The sequence below is a fragment of the Phodopus roborovskii genome, unplaced genomic scaffold (assembly GCF_943737965.1).
Source record: "Phodopus roborovskii unplaced genomic scaffold, PHOROB, whole genome shotgun sequence".
NCBI lineage: Eukaryota > Metazoa > Chordata > Mammalia > Rodentia > Cricetidae > Phodopus > Phodopus roborovskii.
This window is the reverse complement of record NW_026125576.1, coordinates 416631-437950: the sequence shown is the minus strand read 5'-3', so window position 1 is coordinate 437950 and position 21320 is coordinate 416631. Positions and strand designations below refer to the sequence as shown.

The 21320-nt window shown below is 35.5% G+C and overlaps 1 protein-coding gene across 5 annotated transcripts in view; it reads left to right on the top strand.

The window, feature by feature from the left end:
• The window catches only part of Ankrd28 (ankyrin repeat domain 28), a 132691-nt gene that overhangs the window by 57689 nt on the left and 53682 nt on the right, over nt 1-21320 (top strand). For 3 of the 5 annotated variants that reach the window (XM_051177852.1, XM_051177854.1, XM_051177853.1), the window contains exons 2-3: nt 1247-1330; nt 18496-18574. In XM_051177852.1, coding sequence (XP_051033809.1) covers nt 1247-1330; nt 18496-18574 — 163 coding nt within the window. Of the gene's footprint in view, nt 1-29; nt 189-1246; nt 1331-18495; nt 18575-21320 lie in introns of those variants that run through there. The other 2 variants (XM_051177851.1, XM_051177855.1) reach the window with 2 other exon arrangements.

Genomic DNA, 21320 nt, shown 5'->3' with positions numbered 1-21320 from the left:
AAAAACTACTTGCACTTTCCCCACTGTGACTTCTATTACATAGCTTGGAGTTTAATGTTCTAAAAGAGCGAATGAGTCGAGTGTGTATTGTTGTTTTGGAGGAGATAGAAGATGATTCTCCTGTATTCATTTCTGAGTTGCCCCAGGAAAGTAAATCTCTACATTCTCCACCCTCTGGAAATGTATTGGTAAGCTATGAGAGTTTTTTGTTAATTATATTTTATAGAGATAGTTATATAAATTTAATTTTGTAAGAATATTCTGAGTTAAATTTTACTAGTTTCATTAGAAGCTCCAAGCAGTATGTGGGTCTGTATGGTGGAGTATTTGTGTGTAAAATGAGCACATTTCTGAGTTTTTCTTTTTCAAATGTTTAGGTTACACTTTAGACTACATCTGTTCATCTCCTTATGAGGACTTAAAAATAAACCAAGAAGTAGTTTTGAAAACATGCTCTTGTTTCCTTTTGGTTTTAGAACTGATCTGACAAGAATCAGGGATTTACATATTTTTGAACAGGATGATTACTACAACAATGTCAACATTTATTCCTTTCTAGAAAGAATCTTACCTATTTGCATGTAAGACTTTATATTTAAAAGAAATATATCCTTAACCTTATTTTGAATGCTGTTTTCAACTAACTCTTTATTTGATTAGTATAATATGATAACCTGAAGAATCTTTGTTGCTGATTAGGTAATTATATTTAGACAAGTATATGTTTGCCTTTTCATGTTATTCTAATAGCTGGTTTTTATCAGTCGCTAAATTTCTTTTCTGGAATTTCTGTCATTTTATACATGTAGTAGGAATCCTGTGTATGTTATATTCATGCCCTGAACAAACCTTTTCAAAATCTTCTTTCATAGTCTTAAGTGGGTTAGGAGTTGCTTATTCGACTGGTTCTATCCAAAAATAGATTTGAATTATCAGACTTACATTTGTATGTCTTTCTTTTCATTATGTATAAGCAAAAGGCTTTCATGTAAGAAATAAGACAAATGTATATATACTTAATTTTGATCAGATTACTTTTGAATAGATTTATTAGTTAGGCTTCTTACTATTACCCTCCCCCAAGGACGAACCCTGTACTTTGATATGAAATGTCTGATTTATCTTCCCAACCCATCAAAAAAGGTTATGGCTGCAGGGGAGAAAACATATTATACTTATAAATCATACAGAAATATCTTTAAAATTGTACATATGATGTGATTAATGTTTTGCTCCCTTTTTTTAGCCATCACTGGTGCAAGCTATATTTAATGGTGATCCAGATGAAGTTCGAGCACTAATATTTAAGAAAGAAGACGTTAACTTTCAGGTAAATCAGTTAATTGACTTACATCAACCTTTTTAACCTACCATCCCCGCTCCTCTTTCCTAATACATGATTTTGCTTGCATGTTTTTGTTTAAAACTTAATTCTGCAAAGTTATTTTCATTCAAGGCAGGAGAGTCTTGCTTGAGATCAAAAGGGGTACTCTGGATATATGCAGTGTACTATCTGAAAACCCACAGCTCGAAGCCCTCCCTTCCATCCTCCCATTCTTCCTACCAACCTCCATCTTACCCCCACCCTGAGGGGAGGGTGTGGCCTTCCATGGGGGATCATTGAAGCCTGTCACATTTGGGGCAGGACCTAGGTCCTAACTTGAATAAGGCTGAAGAGTATCCCCTATGTGGAATGGGCTCCCAAAGTCCATTCATATACTAGGGATAAATACTGATCCATTACCAGAGGCCCCATAGACTGGCCAATCCTAACTAACACCCACATTTCAGGGGTTTGGGGTTGGTCCTGTGCAGATTTCCCAGCTATCAGAGCAGGGTCCATGAGCTCCCACTTTTTACTTTGAAATTTTCAAATACAAGAATGTATTTGAAACCCTTCCTTCCCTTGGTTCAGCATTGATAACATATTGTTGTTTATTCTCATTCACAGGGAAGGGGGTGGATACATGTTTTTCTTTTGTTGAACCATATTTTGAAAGTATAAATTGCAAATACAGCATAATAGTGTTTTCTTTTTTTAGATATGAGGGTTCTTTTAAAAACTTGATGGAACAGATTTCTGTAAAGTTAAAATGTATCTTATTTGATAATGAGGTCACATGTGATTTCTGTAAATAATTGTGGTGAAAGCTTTATGAAGACTTTTTATTAGTGTATATTTGTTGTACAAAATGGTGGGCTTCGTTAATGACATTTTTGTTTAAGTAAATCGTGTACTTTGATCTTATTTACTCTCCATTACCCTTTCCTATCCTCCCTATCTTTTCCTTTTTTCAAATAGTCTTTCCATTTTGGTAGGTCATATTTGTGTGGTCCTATGTAGATAGACAGATAGAGACACACACACACACACACACACACACACACACACACACACACACACACAGAGAGAGAGAGAGAGAGAGAGAGAGACTCTTGATTTCTAATTAGACTCAATTACGAGGGACTAATTGTGAGGCAAACGTGAGATAATAACTACACTATGGAAACTAGCTAATGAGGGACTAATTGTTCGGAAACTTAACTTTTGAACTTAAGAATATAGTAGATGTAATATTCAATGCTGACATGCTGCAAAGTGTAGATAAAAGATAAATAAGATGGTATAGAGATATTTACATGTATATTATAGGGCTGTTTGTTCTGAAATAGGGTCTTTTTTTATAGCAAGGCTGGTCTTTTAAACTTATTAAACTTTCTTAAAGAATGTAATTTAGTAAGGCAAAATAATTTCATTAATTTGTAAATATTTTCTGGAAACAAATGTTCCTCTGAGCTAAGGATGGGTTGAAAACTCTCATGGCTCCTAAAGCTACTGTAACACCACAATCCGTTGTTCTAGAATTTTTTGTAATTTTAAGAAAGCATATACTACAAGCACATCTTGAACTCTGATCTTTATCTTTATATAAGAGTACTGTAAGCACTTAAAGTTGGTAGATATTTAAAAGTTTATCTTCTTTTAAATTCAGCTTATCTGCATAGATTTGTATTATTGGCTCAAATGTTGATTTCTAAGAACATGGAGTATTGACCTAGAGACTACTTCAGACCTTTTTTTTTTTTTTTAAATAAATGGCTTCTTGGTTTATATTTAGCTGGAGAAGCATGCACCTAATACAGTGTTTATTTACTTTAAATGGAGTACATGGTTCACTTTACCTAATTTAGCCGTGTTAGCAAGTCTAATTTGCCTAGCACAGAAAATAGTTGTAGGGGTATAGATGTATGAGCAGAAGGGAAACAAACATACACTATTTTGGTTGGTTTTTGATCTTTAACTTTAATAATACTAGCATTTTTCTTAAGTGAAATCTCAGGAATAATTAATTACCATGGCTAATTACTGCATCATTACAAAGCTCGCAGGCACCATTGCTTTCCCGATTTATTTAATCAAAATACCTGAGATGGAAAGGTTTTTTTGTTTGTTTGTTAACATGTTTGTTTGTTTTTGTCCTGGAACTAGCTCTTGTAGACCAGGCTAGTCTTGAACTCACAGAGATCCACCTGCATGTGCCACCACCACCTGGCTTAGTCTTGTCTTTGAACATCATTTGCACTATAAGAAATATCAGTGACTCTCCTTTGAGGGAAACTAACAGGTTTCTAGTAAAAAGGTTAAGTGTTGAAGAATTTTATTCCTTGAAACTCAGATTTTTATAGGTTATTTTGTGCAAGTGTGTATATGGTATATGTATGGGTGCACATGTTTCTGCATGTGGAGGTTAGATGTTTACATTGGATGTCTCTTCAAGTTGCTCTTTACCTTATATTTTGAGGCAGGGTCCTTTACTTAATCTAGAGATTTGCCTATCTGTAACCACCCAGCACTGACTGGGGTTGCAGATGCTTGCTTCTATCCCTAGCTTTTGTATAGCTACTGGGGATCTGAACTCAAATAAGGCAATTTATTGGCTAAGTAAATGGAAGCTTATTTTATGTTTAACTTGTTGATGGTAGTGGTTTGTTGTAGTGCCGGTGATCAACTTCAAGGTTTTAAACATGATTGTTGAATAATTTACTCCAGAGCAAGATAATTATCAGTCAGTCTTATGATAATACTGAGTTTAGGATCTGAGCCCTGTCTTGACAGAGTGATGTAACAACTGCACATACTCAAAACAGGTAAAGCAGAAAGAATATTCTCTAGGTTTCCTTTCAAGTCAGGGGAAAACAGCTTTTCTAGAATACTGACAAAATAGCCCCTGAAGTCTTGGTGGTTACAGGCCTGCTCTATCGTGGGCAAAATAGAAAATGATTACCTACCTACCTACCTACCTACCTACCTACCTACCTACCTACCTACATCTAATGTCAGTTGTGCTTCATTTTGGGGGAAAGAATAGGAGCTTGTTTGCATTGCTGTGTCTGGAGTGGATCTGAGCTTTCATAGGAAGGAGGAACAGAAAAGTAGTTGCTTACACCTGTAATAAAGATAGCTGGTTCTTTTACAACAGAAATAACGAACTTTTGGAAAAATGAAAAGTTACTTATGAAAGAAACATTGTAAACCACTAGGGATAAATAACAACAATTAAAGATATATTGGTGTTTATAGTATAAAGAACATTTGGACTATGAATAGAATTTTTTTATTTTAGACATACAATTTTATGCTTTTGTTGTAAATATGTAGGGTTACATTAATGAGCTTCAGAGGCATTCTTAAACCCAAATTTAGGATTCTTCAAAATCTTCAGTGACTTGGAATGCCTTCCTGATTTTACCCAGAAAATTTTGTTTCTCTTGATTTATATGACCAAAATAATATTAAATATCATTCCTTATAATTTATAAGAATTTGATGTCATATTATAGTTCTAAAATAACTTAATCTGAAATATTGATAGTACCCCATTTCAGAGAAAAGTCTGGTCCATACTTACAGGAATGCTGTTTTTCTAAAAGTAGAATTTTTTTTTTGTCTCTTATCTAGTGTGGTAGAAATTAGTGTTATTTACAAAATTTGACTATAGAGACAGATATAAGTCTGAACTGATGATGATGATGATGATGATGATAATAAAAATAATAATAAATTACTTAGTTTTGCTCAAAGAACAGTCTTATAAAGTTAGAAGAAAAAGTATTTCTATTTCTTCATTCACAAAAGTTAAAAATCTCTAGAATCAGTAGGCATGGCACAATATTTAGATATTTTTTTAGCTTATGTATTTAGGCAACTTTTAGTTTTTTTGCCAATATTTTATACTTTTACTGAATATTATTTTTGTTAGGTTTTTCTATATTATGTGTTTTTGTTCCTAATGTAAATGGTGTTTCATTTCATTTGAAATGTTTAATTTTTTTTCCCACTGCTTAACAAACTTCTTCCCTGTAACACAGTCATTCTCACTGAAGATGACATTACTCCCAGCTAAGCAAAGTGTTTGTGAGTAGGTTAGAAAAGGTTTATGTGCCCTAGCTGTCTGTGGTAAACAAAAGGCTATTGTGTTTAAATTACAAGTACCGTGATTTTAGCATTTCCATACCTGAGATGAATCAATTTACATGGAGGAAAGTTCTTTCTGGTGGTACATCTACACTGGCCAGAATGCACAGCTACTGCTAAGATCCTTCTGCTCCTTTTTGTGACCCTCACTGTCCTCTTTCTGACTGCAACCCTCAGTGTCTCCCATGGGGTGAGACTGTCAACAGAGAACTATCAGATGGTAGTACTCTGAATTTAGAATCTACCTCTATCTTTGGTTTTCCACTATTGTAGAAACAGGGTGCCCAGAAGAATCCTCTATGTGGTGCAGTGCTATTTTGGACGAAGTATGATCTAAGCAAAATGGAACTTACCTTACTCTTTTAATGTGATTCTTCAGTTTGTGTTATCCAGCAGGGTCCCTAAACCATACAACAGAGAACAGAACTTTTTTGCACATTTACAAGGCTAATATTTATGGATAGTTGCGAGTTGTTTTTGTTGCTATTAGCAGTTACTTTTAGGAGGCAATTTATATGAAGATAAAGTTGCTATCCTTTTGTAGATGAATGCTTGTTAATCTCTGTGAGACTTCTGTGTATGTATATGTGTGTATATAAATGAAGATCAACTGTCAGTGTTGAGTGCCATTCTGTCACTCTGCCTTATTTTTTGAGACAAGGTCTCATTGATCCTGAAGTGAGACTGGCTGGCCAGCAAGTTCCAGGGATCTGCATCTTTTTGTACCCTGACCTGTGGTGATGAAATTATAAATATATGTCTGTGTGTGCTAAGGATCCAAACTCAGATCAATCTTGGCAGAAAACAACTTGACCCAATAAGCCATCGTGCTGACCCTTAATGAGGAATTCTTTATCATCCAATCATATTAGGAATGCCTTATTATCTCATTAATCCATTCCCTACTCCCATTCACTATTACATTGGCACCATTTTGGAGAGATCACATTCAGATTATTTTACTATCAGTATTCAGGTCAACAGCCTCAACTTCTAGAAAAGCCATTTACTAAAAGCTCTTGTCATGCTGATAAGCTGAGTTTTTATTATTGTAATACAGAGAGGAAAGTTATGATTATTAGATTACCAAATGTAGGATCATAAAAGTAACTCAAATTATGAAAACCTGGAACGGAGTAAGGGAGTAGAAACATGATGGATGCTGACCACTGCCATTCTGCATGAAAACTCAAGTGAACCAAATGTGTAGCTTTTGGTAACACCAGGCTTACATTTCAGATCATGCTGCCAGATTATTGATACATATAAGCCAGTCTTACTTAGATACATTCAAAATTGTGTAAATCAACATACCATTCATGCTGTATTCACAAAGAAAATACATAATTCAGATTTTCTACTATGAAATGAATTACTGTAGATTAATTATTAAATAAATATGCAGTTTCTATAAAATTGCTAGGAAGCCTTGAAACATGATTTTCATGTCTTATTGATGGGAGATGTCATTCTGTAAATATGTTTCTTTTATTGGTTAATAAATAAAGCCCTGTTGGCCAATATGAAACCAAGATAGGTGGGACTAGGAGACAAGGAGGATTCTGTAGGATTCTGTGAGTTGCAGTAGAGAGTAGAGAGAAGTCAAGATGTAGGATATAAGAGAAGAGGTTTGACCCTCTCTCCAGTAAGATAATATGTGGAAACACTTAGGTTGATAGAAATGGGTTAATGTTTAAGACAAAGCTAGCTAATAAGAAGCTCTAGCTATTGGCCAACAGTGTTATTCATTAACCAGTAAAAGAAACATACTTACAGAATGACATTTCTCATCATTTTATAATCACTTGTAGAATAAATTCATCTGAGTTATATATTTTAAAAAACAACTCTACACTTTATTTTCTGTTGGTGTCTTAGCACTCATATACTAAAGTGCACAAGCAGCCACACCTGGCTTTTTACATGTTGGAGGTTAGAATTTAGGTCCTCTTGCTTGTAGAACAACCACTCTTGCACACTGAACCATCTTTCCAGCTTTTGTTAGTTTTATTGAGAGTCAAAGATTTGAATATATCTTACCAAAGTTATTTCAAAGATATTTTACTTTACCAGTAAAATAGAGTAATTGAATTGTTTTAGGATGTGTCATACATGCTTTTTTAAAAAAATCAGGTGCAAAATGTAATAGTTCAAGTATTTAACATTACTTTGAAAAAGACATAGCATTCAGGAAATGCTTTTAGAAACTGGTTTGCCTTTCTGCATCTTCAAGATTATTTTACATGAATCTTCAGTAATTTCTTTTAGTGCCCATATAGAATCAAATTGGTATTCAGGAATATAAAGAGTGCACATAGTATTTTTATTTTTCTTGGAACAATCTTGAACTCAATAATCTTTCCCAAAGGAATAAAACAACTCAATAGTAGGTATGCTTTGAGTTTTGGAAAGGGGTTTCAGTGCTAGGGATTGAATGTAGAATCTGACATGAAAAGCATGTTATTTGCCTCCTTAATTTTTATAAATTTTTTTTACTGTTTTATTTTATACATATGAGTGTTTTGCCTGCATGTATGTCTGTGAGCCATGACAGGCAAGGCCAGAAGAGGGGTTTAAATCCTCTGGAACTGGAATTAAAGTTGTGAGCACTATGTGGGTCTTGAGAAATGCATATGTATGTGTGTGTGTGTACATATATAATTAAAATCAAATCTTATTTTTAAAATCTTAGTCTTTATTTTTTTAAATTTCTGGTAATAATTTAATCTTTCATATTTTGAATGCAATACAACTTATACAATATTAGTCGAGTCTGAGTTCTTTTCTCTTTCTCTCTTTTTTCAGTTTTCTATTTTTCAAGACAAGGTTTCTCTTTTTTGCCCTGGCTGTTCTGGAACTCACTGTATAGATCAGGCTGACCTCAACTTAGAAATCTCAGAGATCTGCCTGTCTCTTCCTCTTGAGTGCTGTGATTTAAAGGCATGTTCCACTACTGCCCTGATCTGAGTTCTTTTCTATAGTAGGCTTATTTTAATTTTTTTTGCCTAGTTCCAGTGAATATACACCACAGTTTATACATCCTGCTATTGTTGGGTTATTTTCAGTTTTTGTGTGTTAGGAACAATGAAGCTTATTTTATACATGTCTCTGGTATACAGGGTATATATAAACTTGTATTTTTATAGGATATTCATGTGTCCTGTAGACTGTGTGTACATGGCACCTTATAATGTATATTGTTAATTCACATCCTCATGAGTACTGCATCAGGATTGTTAGTCTATATCTTTGGGCCATATTCTTAGCTTTGTAGTAGAATCTGATATCATAAAGTGTTTGACTTCCTTCCCACTTATTGGTACATCACACTAAACACCCTTAAACTTTTAAGTGTGATAGTGTCTTTGGTATATTAGTTAGATGGCTAAATATCTAAGGGCCCCAAAATAGCATCAAGATAGTAGTTGATTACCTGAAAGACCAAGGCATTATTAATGGTCTTTGGTATCCATCTCCTAGCTTCTGGAGAAGAAAGACTGAAGATTGATGTGATCACCGGTGATCACACATTGGAGTTATTGAAGGAATGGTATATACACAGGAAGACTGGAAGAGGTCTTGGGAACCCTAATTTATAATCAGAAGCACAGAAAAAAACACTATGGAACTTGTGACTAGTGTCTGAATTGTGGTCACTCTAGAGGAACCGAGAGCTCTCTACTGTGTCATTTAATACTCTGAATTTGAATTAAAGGTCACCTAAACAAGTCCACGGCAGGACTGATTGCTCGTTTCCTGATGGTAATAGGAAAGCTAAGTATGACACACATTGGCCACAGATGTAGGACAAGTTATGTTTGTTCCTGTATCCTTAATAAAAAGACAAATAGCCCAAGTAAAGAAGGGGATGGGGCAAAGGATGAATAGACACACCTTCAAAGAAACTGTACAGTGGTTGATAAGCATATGAAGACATTGGGAGCATGCTTAGCCATTGGGGAAATGCTAATCAGAATCACAATTAGGATGCCATTAACTACATACTGGGATGGAGTTGTGCTTTTGTTTGTTTGGTTTGGTTTGGGTTTTGCTTTTTGTTTTGTTTTAGGCAGGGTTTCATTGTGTCACCCTAGCTGACCTGGAACTCACTGTGGTAGACTAGGAACACCTTGAACTCAGATATCTATTTCCTGAAATGTTTCGATTAAAGATGTGCCACAGTGCCTGGGTTGATGGAAATAATTCAAAAGAATAGATAGTAGCAAATGGTGTAGAATTTCTAGATATTGGGAGTCCTTCTTTGCTCTGCTAAGGATGGATGCCATATTACCCAGTTGTTTCATTCCTAAGGATATACCTCATAAAAAATAAAAAAGGCTATAAAAAGATTTTACCCCCACCCCCCTTTTTGTTTATTTTGTTACTTTCTGTTTTTTGAGACAGGGTGTTTCTCTCTGTATTCTTGGCTGTCTTGGAACCTAGGTCTGTGGACCAGGCTGGCCTTGAATTCATAGAGATCCTCCTGAGTGCTGGGATTAAAGGTATGTGCGTGCCACTGTCACCCAGCAAGATTTTCTATGTAGAAATAAATGTTCGTGGCAGTATTACTGGTAATAGACACACACACATGCAGTTCAATTTCCTTTAACTGAGTAATTTTTAAAAAATGTGGTATATCCCTACAGTGGAATATTATTCATCAATAAAATGGAATACTAACAATTTTATGATATAAACAAACCCTGAAGATATGTAAGCAGAGGCAAACCCATAGAAATGGAGTATTTATTTTGGTAGGATTCGGGAGAATGGAAGTGAAGAAGAGGGTTAAGACAGTGGCTCTCATTTTCCTAATGCTGTGATCCTTTAATGCAATAATTCCTTTGTTGTGGTGACTCCCAACCATAACATCATTTCATTACTACCTCATCGCCCATGATTTTGCTGCTATTAATGAACCGTAATGCAAATATCTGCTATGCAGGGTATCTAATACTCGACCCTTGTGGGGATTGTGATCCACAGGCTGAGAACTGCTAGTTTAAGAGAAAGGAGCTTCTCTGGCATGATAAGGTGTTCTAAGATTGATTGTGAAGATATGAGTGTAACCTAGTATTGCACAGCACTGAATTGTGTATTCAGTATGTTTGCAAATAGCATTTCAATAAAGCTGTTTTAAACCAAACTTTTTAATCCAGAAACTAATGTAAAAAGAAAGAGTTGCCTCTACAAACTAATGTATGCTTCCTATTATAGCATTTATTTTCTGTTTTAAAAAATGCTTGTATGCATGCCTTTGTAAAGGACAAAGAGCAAATTTAGGAACCATCCTTAGGAATGTCAGCCTCCTTTAAAGACAGCTTCCTTCATTAGCCATGTGATCACTAACTAGGCTAGACTGGCTGGCTCTGAAATTTCAGGGATCCTCTGTCTTCACCTCCCCAACACTGTGCGCATTCACATAATCACACCCAGCTGGGGTTATACTCACTCATGTTTACAAGGTCAGTACCTTACCAACTGAGACATGTTCCCAACCCTATTTGAGATCTATTCCTAGTCCTATTTATATCTTTTGCGGGAATCACTTTCAGTTGTAGGAAACCAAAGGTAGTATTCAACTATAATAGCTATTATTGCAAGAGTTCTGTAACAAATATTTATGATCCCAAATCCTGACGTGTAGAAAAGATGAACTTTTGCTAGGCATGGTGTCACATGCCTGTAATCCTAGCACTTGGGAGGTGTGAGAATTGTGAGTTCAAAACCAGGCTGGATTATACCAGAAGTTCCATATCTGCCTGGATTACAGACCAAAATTCTGTCTTAGAAAGAAAGAGGGAAACCTTTACATTTATGACAAATTTAGATGAATGAACCTCTATAGATTTATAGATTATATCAATGAGCTTAAGTCCAGTGTCATAACGTATGCCTGTAACTACAGCACTCAAGGGTAGGGCCAGGAGGATTGAATATAAGTTTAGACCAGCCTTGACTACAGAGTGAGACTATCTCAAAACCAAAATTTACAGGGAAAGTGACCTTTTGTTGACTTCTGAGTTACTCACTGAAGAGTCCTACTCATACTTTTTAAATTAATATTACATAATAAAGTTGAATAGGTCACTTAATTATATAGACATGTCTCGTTTTACTGAACTTTGCAAATATGCTACTTTTTAAACATTAAAGTAATTTGGCAACTCTAAATTGAGCAAGTCAGTAGTGTTTTCAGTAGCTCAAGTGATCATTGGCATCTTTAAGCTATAAAGTATTTTTAATTAAGGTTATATCTCATTTTCAGAAGTCAAGGTTCTGCACATTTAATAGGCTACAGTAAAGTATTAAAATGCTGTTGCTGCTGTTTTTGTTGTTTTATTTTTGTTTTGTTTTATTTTTTTTAAACAAAGTCTTTGTGTGTAACCCTGGATGTCCTGGAACTCACTATGTAGATCAGGCTAGCCTTAAACTTAGAGACTCCCTGCCAGCTGCTTACTGAGAACTGGGATTAAAGGGCTTGTCACATTATATAACAATGTTATTTTGTTGTTGTTCCTGGCAGTGCTGAGTTGATTCTAATGAGTTTATTTGACATGTACACACACAGCCAAGCTCCTAAATCTCTTGCCCATTTTCCTTTTGAGTTTTCTCTTTGATTTGTAGCAGTTTTTCATATTCTGAATGAGTCCCCTTTGAGTTGTAGGTGTTATAAATTCTTTTTTTTGGGGGGGGGAGACAGGGTTTCTATGTATTGTTTTGGAGACTGTCCTGGAACATACACACTCTCTCTGTAGACCAGGCTGGCCTCGAACTCAGAGATCCTCCTGTCTCTGCCTCCTGAGTGCTGGGTTTAAAGGCATGTGCCACCAAACATGAGGTATTAATTTTAACTTAGTCCAGGTTTTCATTTACAGTTAATGCCTTTGATGTCTCGTTAAAGATAGCATCCCATCCCCTATGTGTGTTCTCATTCTCTCTCTCCCCTCCCTCCCATCGGTCCATCTTTCCATCTGTCTAATGCAAAAGAAACCACTTACTTGTTTGAAACATGATTCATTGTTCTAGAGCTCACCAATTGGGCTAATGTGACTGGCCATTGAGTCCCAGGGATCTTCTGTCTTTGCTTTTCCAGATGCTGACATTGCAAGTGCTTGCCACTCTGCCCCAATCTTTTAGAAATGTGTGTATATTGAGAGTATACTAATCACATGGAAATTGCTTGCCTGGCACATGGAAATCAGGGGACAGCCTTGAGTGTGAGCCCTTGAGAGCTTTCTTTTTCTTTGAGATAGAATCTCTCTGTGACAAGGCTGAACAATTCCATAGGGACCCTCTTGCCTGCATCCCTCAGCACCCAACGTACAAACACATGCTCCTTTATTTAGTGTATGGATGGGGGTATACATTGGTGCAGATGCTTATCTGTGCACAGAAGGCTGTCTGTCCTTAAGAGCTTTCTACCTGTTGTTTGAGATAATTCTTTGATTCACCTGAATATTGTCATGTAGGCCAGGTTGCCTAGTCCATTAACCAGGGATTTGCCTGTCTCTGCCTCCTATCTCATCATTGCTGGTTTTGAATTACTTGTATAGTCTACTATAGTATTTTTTCTGTGTGTTCTGGGAATTGAACTCAGATTCTCATGCATAGTAAATACTTTACCATATGAGCAGTCTCCAGAATCTTTTCTAACTTGAATAAAAGATAATACTCTATGAGAACTTTTAAAATTTTGCTCTTTATGCCAGATGGTGGTGATGACACACCTTTAAGTCTAGGTTGTGGGAGGCAGGAACTGGGAGTTCAAGACCAGCCTGGTCTACAGAGTAAGTTCCAGGACAGCAGGACTACACAGAGAAACCTTGTCTCAAAAAACTACAAACTAACCAAACAAACAAAAAACCAAAAAACAACAACAAAATTTTTCTCTTTACATTTAAAAGCTTTGCAACATACTTGAGATTAAATTTTTCATATAATACAGAGTAACTAGGAAGATTATCTTTGAAAAGTGTATGTAAGTGTGTATGTGTATGCTCACATTTATGTGGGACATAATTTCTCTCAAGTTTTTGGCTTTATTGTGAAGGTTTTAGATGTTTCTTCATTAAACATATTTTCTGTCTTTTATGTTTTGCTTTGGGTTGTTTGTTTGAGACAGAGTTGTCATGTAGTGAGGATGACTTCTCTGTATGCTCCACGTGCTAGGACTATAGGTATGCACCAACAACTCAGCTTCTTTGCCTTCTTGAACTCCCATAATGCAATGCTTATTCTCCTGTGATTTACAGCACCATCCACCCCCTACCCACCTGTCTCCTTTCCTTTTCACTCAACTGAACTAGTTTAAGACTTGTCCATGTTCAAAAATTCTACTTGACCTATTCTGTTTTTTTTAAACCTTTGAATTTAAATGTTTCGTTCATTAAAGGTTTTGATTGAAAGCTTTCTGTTGGGGGTATTGTTGTTTTGATTTTATTTTTTTATGAACTCTTTATTGAATTTTTCATTCAGGCTATGAATTGCTTTCCTGATTTCATTAAATTATCTGTCAGATTGTTTGTCTCATATAATGTTTCAGTATGATCATTATTCTGAATTCCTTTCCAGACAGTTTATAAATTTATTTTTTATTGTCAATCAGATGCTAGGAAAAATTGTGTTTAATGCCCCCCCAACCCAGTTTTTCTGGTAGTCTTTCCATTAGGTATGGTGAGTAAACTTTGATTCTGTTTTGACTCTATATGGATTCTGCAGTTTTCTCTAACCATGGTTCTTGTGGGAAATATCTGACTTATGTTAGTGATCTAGGCTGTACATATATGTCATTGTGCCAGTGTCACAGCTTTTCCTCCTCTTAGAAAAGTCCTGGGTTATTTCTGTTGACTTTTACTGTATAAAGCTCTGTAACCTAGGTGTGGTCACTGAGTTTGGGAGCAAGGTCTCAGTTTTTCTGCTGAAAGTAGACCTGTGCATCATGTATGACAGTTGTCTCTCAAGCTACTGTCCCTCAAAGGAGGATATGTTCTAACTGTGGGTTCATTAGATCATGGTTGGGGATACATATCATGATCTCCTACTCTGGTGATACAGTCACATAAATGCCAAGCAATTTTCTAAATTGTAAAGAGACTATGAAGACCACCGGGGTCATCTGTATAGTCACCTACAGAAGCAGTAGAGACTGTTGGTATCTATCTCCCTATTTCTTAAGAAGTCCATCTTAGCTGTCAGACAACCATGGTATGGTGGAGGAAACAGGTCAGAGAAGAGGCAGCCAGGTTCATTCTTCTCTATGGTGCTGTTTGGGGACTTGGTGCTCCACAGCAGTCTCACTACTTGTGGAAGTATAGGTCGGATTATGCTGAGTTTGAGCCTCCATGGATTACCTAACAGTTCTAGACCAGCTTGTGGTACACAGGGAAACACTTTTTAAGACAAAACTAGTCCTTTTTACTTTCAGTCTTTTTTGAGGCACAGAGCCTAGTGCTTCAGTTGTCTAACCCTCTTCAGTTCTGTAGCACTTTAAATGTCTATACATTTCCTTTATTAATTTTTTTAAAATAATGTTTAGCCTGTTTATCATAGAACTATTTGGTTCTTCATTCCTGATTTGTAATTTAAATGCTATTTAAATAAACCACATATACATAAATTACACACACAGTTTACCCTTGGTAAATTCATACCCCACTGTATGATCAGAGTGTGTGGATTTGTTAGTGTTAGTGGAAGACTGTATGAGTCAAGAATCTTGTGCAAAAAAATAACTATTCATTTTATCCAGTAAAGCGAGAATATTGTTTAATCATGCGAGTTAGTTAAATAAAGGTTGATGAAGAGCTTCTTGTGTCCTATTATTTAAGTAACCATTTAGGGGACATCCAGTTTGTTTTCAGTATTTTGCTTCCCACAATGATTCAATAAACTCTTCTCATTTATTCTAAAGACAGGTTAGAATTTCTTCATTAAAAAAAAATAATTTTAAAAGCCATATTTTGCTAATGGGAATTTTAGCTTTTGCCTAAATTAAAGCAAGATTTGTATTTTTTTCTTTTGTTAGTCATTAATTTCCTCCTTTTGTTTTGATTTACATAGAGGAATATTATGTTAATATGAGTCATTTATAGCTTCATAGTAGTCCAAGCATTGAGTCATAGAATTCCAGGCATCTCTTAGACACAGATGACTCACTTTCTGTGTCATCGTGTTTTCTATCATGTTTATTCATTGCAATAGAGATGCTTTTCTATTTTACTAGATCTGTTACATCTTTACATTAGCAGAGTTGTTTGGTTAATGAGTAACATCAAAATGTCTAAGTTAGCATTCAAATTTCAGTAAATCTTTATCTTTCAATGTTTGCTAGATATTGTGTTAGCTTTTCAGCTGTTGTTTAGTGTGTGATTTCTCTCAGTCTATTCCGTTTCCTGGGATGAAAATTAAAATAAAAACCTGATGCAGTAGATTCTAACTAGGATCATAGCGGTAAGGACTCTTAGCTTACTGACTCCTTTAACCTTTGTAACACTAATTTCCCATATAGTACTTTTATGGTATTGTAAGCCTTCCACAGACACCTTTTCTCAGCTATTCTTAAAGTAATTTAGGGATTCTCAAACTAGAAAATTATTTCAAAATCAAGTAAATTTATTATCTTTTACAATTTTGAGACTGAGGTGATAGCTCAGTGGGTAAAATACTTGCTGGACAGGTATGAGGACCAGAGTTTGAATACTCAACATAAAAACTGGATGTGTTACATGCTTATAATAATATTAACACTAGGAAGGCCCAGATTCCTGGGGATCACTAGCCAATCAGACTAGCCTAATCAGCAAGTCACAGATCCTAGTGATTGAGCCCACCGGAACAAAGTGGACAGCTCTTGAGAAATGAGTCCTGGGGTTGACATTTGGCCTCCACATGCACACATACACACCCATGTATATATACATACAAACCACGCCCCCTGCCACCCTCCATGAAGACTGGAGGTTATTTGACTTTATATAAGCTTATTTTTCTAAGTGGTCTAGAGGTTAGTGTCAAGATGGTGGCTCAGTTCTTATGAAATCATTCAGTCTTGTTTGACAGTCTGTTGTGCTAGTGGCCTACATGTACATGTTCAGAGCTGGAGGGTTTCACATGTGCCTTTTTTGGCCTGTGGGAAGTGTGAAAATACTCAGTTGAAAACTAGTTTTTGTTTTGTTTTTTTAGACAAGATCTTGCTATATATATAGCTTAACTTGATTCTACAATGTAGCCCAGGATAGAACTGTGATATTTCTGTCTCAGCCTTCCATATGCTGCTATTAGGCATGTGTAGTCACCCAACTTGACAGGTTTTAAAATGAAGGTGATCTGAAAGTTCTGTGAGATGATTTATTCCTCTACTGTTGGTCCACACTAATTATAGGTAACATAACTTTAGGTAACACAGGATGTAACCTCTCATCATACAGTAAATGGCAAGCTTCTTCTCCTCTTTCTTTTTGGTTTGTAGAGACAGGGTATCTTAGTTAGGGTTTCTGTAGCTGGGAAGAGACACCATGATGACTCTTATAAAGGAAAATATTTAATTGGGTGGCTTAAGTTTAATCCATTATTATGGTGGTACATGGTGGCATACAAGCAGACATGGTGATGGAGAAGGAGTTAAGAATTCTACATCTTGATCCAAATGCAACAGGAAGTGAATTGGAACTCTGTGAATGGCTTTAGCATATATGAGACCTTAATACCTTCTCCACAATGACACACTTCCTCCAACAAGACCATATCCATTGTAACAAAGCCACACCTCCTAATAATGCCACTTCCTATGAGTTTACAGGGACCAGTTACATTTGACCTACTACATCGGGTTTCTCTATGTAATAGCCTGGCACAACTTGCTTTCTATAGATAGCAAATAGAACATGGTAGAAAAGAACTTAACACTAAATGTAAATCTCAAAATAAGCCATGTCAGTGATAGTCCAATGTAATTTTGTATGTGCTTTGTTGATTAAAAGTCTCTTAATGTGACATTACTTTATACCTTGCTTCAATTGGAACTTGCTTGTTTCAGAGGAAGAGAATTGCTGAATATTAGATGTAGCTTCCCTTTCTGGAGGAAGATAAAAAAGATGTATTTTTTTTTTTTATATTAAAACAGACATGCATGTATTTTGGGTATGAAAGTAAAAAGCAATAGAAACATTAAGACTAATCTTAGTATTGTGTTAAAAGGTAATTCTAAATTCACAAAGACATTTTCTTTCTGTGTCTCTAAGAGTACTCCTATGGAAACATTTTGATGAGTACATTATCTGATATTTTGAAGTTTGTTAAGCTGTCAATTCTAAACTGTTTTAAATTTTTGCAACTGTATTAGTAAAAGAAAAGTATATAAAATATATTTGCTCAAGCCAGGCACAGTGGTACACTCCTTTCATCCCAGCATTTGTGACACAAAGGCAGGCATCTGAATTTGAAGCCAGCCTAGTCTACATAGCGAGACCCTGTCTTGAGCAGAAAAAAAAAAATGTATGTATGTACATACTATTTCTCCATTTGTATTGTAAATTTTATTATTTGATGAACTTTATATAGGTTGAATATCCTTTATCTAAAATTCTTGGTACTAGAGTATGTTGTTTTGAGGATAGGATTCAAGTTTAATCACAAGACTTGTGATTTCACATATGTCTTATAAACATCAGCTGAGGATAATTGTGCATAATATCTTTAAGGATTTTGCATGTGAAACAAAATTTCTGCAAAATTAATTTTCCATTTTTGGTATCATGTCGGCTCTCAAAACCTTTTGGAATTTGTTTCATTGCAGATTTTCAAAGTAGGGCCAAACCATTAAGCTCAAGCCATGGTTTTATAGTCAACTGCATTTGTAAAGGCTTTTTTCTCATCTTAGCAGTTGAAACACCTTATATTTTCTTATTGAGACTTGTAGAGTTGTAGAAATAATAATTGTGTGGTTAATAATGTTTTCATTTTATTCAAACTTTTTTTAGGGGGCTATTTTAAAAGTGTTATTTCATTTTTCCAAACAGGATAATGAAAAGAGAACTCCTTTACATGCTGCTGCCTATCTTGGAGATGCAGAAATCATTGAACTACTTATTTTATCTGGTAGGACGTCTCCTGTGATAAGTTCATGTTTAGTTTTGTCATAATAAGTGTTTATCAAGCCTGAGTGCCTACTGTTTCTTAATAGTGGTTTCATAAATTGTGACCAATTGATTCACTCTACAAAATATGATCACATAATGTGTTGTAGATACTTAATGTACTTTAAGAAGTAGAACCAAGGTTGCTGTCTTTATAGGAGGAATGAGAAGGAAATAAATGTTACAAATGTTTCATGGGCCTCATTGAATACAGAGTTACAAGGAACCAATTATCTCTCTCCAAAGGTGACTTCTCCAAAGGAGACAGGGTAGTAGTGGTAATAGTGGCCCAGCAGCTAGGTAGGAAGAAACAAGTCTTACTGTATACAGAAATTTAAGGCAGGGCTAACAACTTATTTCTTTAAGTGGCTTTTATTTTGAGCTGTGGATATTATTCAGTTGGTAAAGTGCTTGTTGTGTAAGCATGCAACTCGAAGTTTAGATCCCTAGCACCCACATAAGAATCTGAGTGCAGCAGTTCACAGCTGCAATCTCAGTTCTGGGGAGGCAGAGACAGGTAGATATCTAGTTCAGTGGCCAGCTAAACTGCCTAGCAAAAGCAGTGAGTTCAAGGTTCAGTAAGAGACTGTTTAAAAGAATAGGTAGAAAGTAATTAAAGAAGACAGCCCAACATTGATTTCTGGTTTCCACATGCACATATATACCACATGTACCTACACAGGAAAACACACACATACATCTCCAAAAGAAAATAGCTTTTATTCCAATTTTTTAAAGGTGTTTAAAATGCCTTTTTATAAATTACGCTTTATGGGCTGAGTGTGTAGCTCATTTGGTCTCGCATATAGGAAGCCCTGGGTTCCATACCCAGCTCCCTGGCACTGCCTAAACTAGGTGTAACAGCACACATGTTACTGTAATCCCAACTCTGGAAAGAACAGCAGGAGAATCAGGAGTTCAAGATAATTATCAGCCTACAATGTATAATGCTCTATTGTACATTCATGAGCAGGGGGCGATTCTAGTTTATTTCTCTTTTTCTAACTTCTAAACTTTTCAGTGAAGTCTTTATTTATATATATATATATATATATATACACACACACACACACACACACACACACACACACACACACACACACACGAACTTACTCTTGTTGAATAGCTCTTATTGACACCAGACTGGCTATGAATCCCAAAGCAGGAAGTCAAGTGGTTTAGAAATATTTTTATTGTAGCCAGATTTTTTTATGTGTATGAATACATGTATGTATGTTCACCACATCTATGCCTGCTACCTATAGAGGTTACAAAAGGGCCTCTGATGCCCTGGAACTAGAGTTATAGATGGTTGTGATTGACCATGTGGGTGCTGAGAATTGAACCCAGCCACCCTGCAAGAGTATCAAGTGCTATTAAGTCGCCAAGCTCTCTCTCCAGCCTCATAACTAGATTATTTTACTGATTTGTTTGTAAAGGATATGAGACACTGAATTATTCTTGTATTGCTAGATTGAACATACAGTTAATAGAAAGACATTTTGTGATGTAGTCTCCTTAAAAGTACTTCATTAAGTCTGGAGAGATGGGTCAGTGGTTATGCACACAGGCTGCTCTTCCAGAAGAAATCAGGTTCATTCCCAGCACCTACATGGCAGCTCACAATTGTTTGTAACTCCCGATCCAGGGGATTTGACACCCTCATACAGACATTCATGCAGGCAAAACACCAATGTATATAAAATAAAAATAATAAATTCTACACAGTTTCAAAAATACATCATTGAAATTTTGCTACTATACATATATTTAAATTTTTAAAATCTGGCTCTTAAAACAAATTTTACAGTTACATAGAATTAAATATGATGTGGACCTATCTATTTCTTTATGAATTTTTTCATCTCTGTTTATACTCATTAGTTTTCAGCTAAAACTGAAATTATGAACAAGAAGTTGAAAAAAGATCTTGCTTCTTCTTAACCAGGGCATCTTTTTAGCAGAATATGTTGATGAGTCAAAACGTAATATATGGAATTTTTGTCACAAAATTATTGAAAAATCATTTTTTTTAATGTTGAAAAATATCTGTGATACGTCTAGAGAAATGACTCAGTGAGCTAGGTGCTTGTCACATAAGCATCAAGACCTGGATTTGAATCCCCAGAATCCATGTGAAACTAGGCATGATAGCATGTTTCTAATCCTAGAGTGCCCATGTGAGGTGGAAGACAGAGACAAAAGAATTTCTACAAACTACAATATGTGGTGGTGAGCAACAAAGATAACACCTAGTGGAAGGAAAGTTCCAGCATATGAGCTTGTCTTCTGACTCACACTCACATCATGTGCTCACATACATAGCATACACAAAAAGATAAAAGAAAAAGCTGTGTAAGAAGCATACAGTTAGTTCTGTTTATTTTAATGTGTATGACTTTTGATAACTTTATTGCTATGGGGGTTTTGTTTTTAAAGAATCTGTTATTTTAATATACAAACTATTTATATGACATTGATTTCACACACACACCCATTTAATTAAGATTTTTATACTCAGAAGAAACTTCTGATGCTAGAACTGAGTCAGACTTGGTATCTTTAAGAGTGAATATTTCCAGTAAGGACTGTTAGTTACCTTATGGAATCCATTTCGTGTCTAAATGGCACCAGGGGCATTCTTGTTTGACAGATTACTGAATCAAGAAATGGACTTTAAAGCTTGATACCTTCTGAGTTTGGTCCCT